This window comes from Centroberyx affinis, unplaced genomic scaffold (genome assembly GCF_046629955.1).
Source record: "Centroberyx affinis isolate AG114_WGS23_722 - 3 ecotype Tasmania unplaced genomic scaffold, CSIRO-AGI_Caff_v1 ptg010186l_1, whole genome shotgun sequence".
Lineage (NCBI taxonomy): Eukaryota > Metazoa > Chordata > Actinopteri > Beryciformes > Berycidae > Centroberyx > Centroberyx affinis.
The window spans coordinates 5,001-10,000 of NW_027284759.1; the positions used below are offsets into that span (position 1 = coordinate 5,001).

The 5,000-nt window shown below is 47.2% G+C and overlaps 1 protein-coding gene across 1 annotated transcript in view; it reads left to right on the plus strand.

Annotated features, from left to right (window-relative positions):
- Nucleotides 1-5,000, plus strand: part of LOC139640674 (uncharacterized) — a gene marked incomplete at its 3' end in the record, with an annotated part of 9,404 nt that overhangs the window by 1,345 nt on the left and 3,059 nt on the right. Inside the window, exon 2 of the mRNA XM_071514857.1 lies at nt 1,105-1,882. Coding sequence (XP_071370958.1) covers nt 1,105-1,882 — 778 coding nt within the window. The remainder of the gene's footprint in view (nt 1-1,104; nt 1,883-5,000) is intronic.

The window sequence follows — 5,000 nt, forward strand, 5'->3', positions numbered from 1 at the left end:
TGACTGGGTTGACTGGGTTGACTGGGTTGACTGTTGACTGGGTTGACTGTTGACTGTTGACTGGGTTGACTGTTGACTGGGCTGACTGGGTTGACTGGGTTGACTGTTGACTGGGTTGACTGGGTTGACTGTTGACTGTTGACTTTGTTGACTGTTGACTGGGCTGACTGGGTTGACTGTTGACTGGGTTGACTGGGTTGACTGTTGACTGGGTTGACTGGGTTGACTGTTGACTGGGTTGACTGGGTTGACTGGGTTGACTGGGCTGACTGTTGACTGGGCTGACTGTTGACTGGGCTGACTGGGCTGACTGTTGACTGGGCTGACTGTTGACTGGGCTGACTGGGCTGACTGTTGACTGGGCTGACTGGGCTGACTGTTGACTGGGTTGACTGGGCTGACTGTTGACTGGGCTGACTGTTGACTGGGCTGACTGGGCTGACTGTTGACTGGGCTGACTGGGCTGACTGTTGACTGGGTTGACTGGGCTGACTGTGGACTGGGCTGACTGGGCTGACTGGGCTGACTGGGCTCTGTCTCTGCAGCACAGCCATGATGTCCCAGCTGCTCTGTTTTAATGACAGGCTTCTCCTCTTCAGCTGTCCAGACAGACACATGATCAGGTCTGGAATGAAGGAATGATTTTTAGGGCAAGGCCACTTTGGCCTTTCATAAATACAAATTTATTGGGGCATCGCGGCCAAAATTTCGGGCACCAAGGCCAAAACCAGTGGTTATTAAAATCCTTTTTTCAGTCCTTTTTCCTCAACAAAATAAATATCCTAATAGAAAAATGAAGTGCAGCAGTGTGATGCAGCTCATATGTCAGATGGCTCAGACTGCAGAGTGAGTTACATGTCCAGTAACACACGATAACGGAAGTGTAACCAGGTTATTTTCTGTAGCTACAGATTACCGATGTTCCCTAAACGCCTCATCTGCAGGCTGCTGCTACTGATGCGTTTTTGCTGCTGTCAGCCCGGTTCATTTTGCTGTATTCTTCATTACAGCAGCTAATGACCCGCTGTACATTTAAACTGACTCTTTGTTTATTTGTCCGTTCGTTCATCTTCTCTCTCTCTGTGTGTCTGTGTGTCTCCACAGAGGTGAAGGAGGTGAAGGAGGTGAAGGAGGTGAAGGAGGTGAAGGCGGTTGGACGACGTCGGTCAGCTTCCAGAAGAAAATCCAACCCAAACCCAGAACCTGAACCTGAACCTGACCCCGACCCCGACCCCGACCCCAGCCGGGACCGGCTCAGTCCAGAACCAGACCCGGATCCCGGTCCCACCCACACTGCCCCCCCAATCCCCGTCCCCAGCCCCGAACCAGCTGCCAGTACTGAGGAACCAAACGGAACCAGCGCCGGTCCGACTCCCCCAGGCCCCGCCCCCGCCTCCAGCCCGGCTCCTAGCCCGGCTCCTAGCCCGGCTCCTAGCCCGGTTCCTAGCCCGGCTCCTAGCCCGGCTCCTAGCCCGGCTCCTAGCCCACTCCTTGGGGACGCTCAGCCGACTCCGAGCCCCAGAACAGCTTCCAATCCTGGGGAAGAAGACAGAGTTAGCCCCGCCCCTTCATCCCCGGTCCGCAGCCCGGCCTCCAGCCCCGGACCGGCTCCTGATCCTGGAGAGGAAGACGCGCCCGGCCCCGCCCCCAGCCCCGGTCCCGGCCCCGGCCCGGTGGAAGTGAACTTCAGTCGTAGCCCCGTGCCTATGGAGACTACAGGGGGCGGACTCAGCCCCAGTCCCGACCCGAGTCCCTGTCCCAGTCCCAGACTGGGCTTCAGTCCCGGGGAAGACGACGACTCTCTGTCCCCTCTGTTCCAGCTCTTGCTGTCGGAGGACTCCGGAGGCTCGCCCGCCCCCAGCCTGGGACACACCAAGAAACGGTGAGAGAGAGAGAGAGAGTGAATGTGGTTTTTTTTTAAGATAATGTTTTTGTTGGCATTTTCTGCTTTATTGGACAGTCACAGTAGAGAGACAGGACAGACGGGACAGAGGGGGGGCGACGAGACAAAGGTCCTGGGCCTGTTGACCATGTTTTCGTGGGTCGAGCCTCAGACCGCTGAGTAGAGCTGCTGCGGTGTTGATTTTTTCCTCAACGCACAAACTAGTGAAGCCATCCAAACCGTCGTGGTGCCATAAAAAGAAAGAATGTAAACCTCAGATCAGTGTCATGTTGTAAGTTCTCGCCTCTTGTTTCTGTCCCGGTTGTATTTCATCACTCTGGCAAACGCCTCGGAGACTCCTAACTGGCGTAGTGCCGATCCGGGACGTCCCGAGGCAGACGGGCTGCCTGTCATCGCATCGTTTCCTCGCATGATTTTGATTTTCTTGCTGCAGATGCGGCTTCTTCTTCTTCTTCTTCATCGGGCTCAAAGCCAGAATGTTCCCAAACAATTAGGGCTGGGCAATATATCGATATTATATCGATATCGTGATATGAGATTAGATATCGTCTTAGATTTTGAATATGGTATGGTTTGATATGGAATAAGTGTCTTTTCCTGGTTTTAAAGGCTGCATTACAGTAAAGTGATGTCATTTCCTGAACTTACCAGACTGTTCTATCTGTTCTGTTATTTGCCTTTACCCACTTAGAGCTGTTTCACACCAGTGTGACACGAAAATGCGGAACGGATTTGCGGAATATTCATGTGGGGATTTTCTACATGTGAAGCTCACACACCGGGTCCGGTGCAACATTTTCACACTCTAGTGTTCCGATTTCGCACCAACAGAAATGTGACTCGAGTCCTAATCATGTGACTGCAATACAAGTCATGACAATCGAGTCCAAATATTGTGACTCAAATACAAGTCATGTGACTCAAATACAAGTCATGTGACTCAAATACAAGTCATGTGACTCGAGTCCAGGTCATGTGACTCGATTCTAGGTCATGTGACTCGAGTCCAGGCCATGTCACTCGAATCCAAGTCATTTTACTCAATTCCTAATCATGTGACTCGAATCCAAGTCATGTCAATCGAGTCCAAATCATGTGTTTTGAGTCCAGGTCATGTGACTCGAGTCCTAATTATATGACTGCAATCCAAGTCATGTCAATCGAGTCCAAATATTGTGACTCGAATCCAAGTCATGTGACTCGAGTCCAGGTCATGTGACTCGAATCCAAGTCATGTGACTCGAGTCCAGGTCATGTGACTCGAGTCCAGGTCATGTGACTCGAATCCAAGTCATGTAAATTGTGACCAAATCATGTGACTCGAATGCAGATAATCCGTCCCATCAGTAGTTTATATAGTTGTAGTAATATTACTGCTGTACAAATAGAGTTTTATTAGAATGACATCACTGCTGCTGTCTGTAATACAAACAAAGCTTCTCAAGAAGCAGCAGGAATTCTTCTTCTTCATTATTAATATTGTCGTTATTATTAGTCTGAGTGAGAGAGGGAGAAAATAGAAGGGAAGAAGAGTGGAGAATGGGAGAATTAGTGCGAAAGATAAGCATGCTGTGTGTGTGTGTGTGTGTGTGTGTGTGTGTGTGTGTGTGTGTGTGTGTGTGTGTGTGTGTGTGTGTGTGTGTGTGTGTGTGCGCATGGACAGGGAGCAGGAGCGGAGTGTATCTGGAGGAGGAGAAATGGCTCTGCACGCTTCACTAAGCTTCTCGCTCTGTGTGTGTGTGTGTGTGTGTGTGTGTGTGTGTGTGTGTGTGTGTGTGTGTGAAGCTTTAGAGGGAAGATGAAAGGGAGGATGGAGGGAGGGAGAGATGAAAGTAGAAAAACCCTTCCTAAAAACCACTTTGTTCTCCCATGATGCTCTGTGGCTCGGCCGCACTGGTCCAGGTGCATGCTGGGAAACTCCCATCAGCCACCAGTCAGATGGCGGCTGGTGAATTTTTCAAGGTTATTAGAGCCAGAAGCATGATGACAGGAAGCTGGTTCAGGAAAAGCATGATTGATTGATTGATTGATTGATTGACTTTCCCGAGCTTAGAACTCATGTAGTCAGACGCACTTCTTCTGTGGTGTTTGAAGCGTAGAACCTCCACACTGCTCCAGAATCATTTTTCTTAATCTGAGTGAATCCAGACTTTCCACAGACCTTGAAGGTTTGTGGATCTGAGAAAAATGAAATAAAAACTCTTTGAAATGGGGCTGAACAACTAATCTAAATTTTATCGAAATCGCAATTTGGCGCAATATTTGTTAAAGGTGAAATGTGTCAAAATATCATTTTAAAGTAAATATTGTGGTGCTGCAGAGATGTCCTGGCCTACACCCTACACATCATATTCTACAGACTGAAGAAAACATCTTTGTTTGGTAAAGATCCCTGCAAAAATCACACCATAATCATGTTAATACGTTTTTCAAAGAAAATGAGAATAATGATGTAAAAATTATCATTCCCTCTAATATCGCAAATCATATCGCAATTGCAATATCAGTCAAAATAATCGCAGTTAGATATTTTTTCTAAATCGTTCAGCCCGGTCGGCCTTGAAAGTACTTGATTTGTATTTTTTATTTTTTATTTCTTTATTACAATCCAGCAGCCAGTTCCTGTCTGGATTTTCACTTCCTGCTTCAACAGGAAGGTTTCATGTTGCTGACGTTTCATTTAAAATGTGAAACTTTCATATTAGGGCTGGGCGATAATTCAATATTATCGTTTATCGTCTTTCAGTGGAATCATATGGTGATGATATGAAGATATTTTAATATTGTGACATTTCTGCTGTCTGAATTGATGATGACAAGCAAATTTTACTTAAAAACTCTGATAAAATGAGGTATGGTAGGAATATTATTTGAATATTTCAGTTTAGTTTGACATCACACCTAACATCACCATTCAGTTCAATGAGATGAACATTCATTTGATTATTTAATGTGATTTTGCATACATGAACCATATCGTGATATATACTGATATCGAGAAAAATCCTTATGATTATCATGATATTGATTTCAACCATATCTCCCAGCCCTACTGTCATGTTTCAGCCAACAGCTAACTCCACACAGACAGACAGAC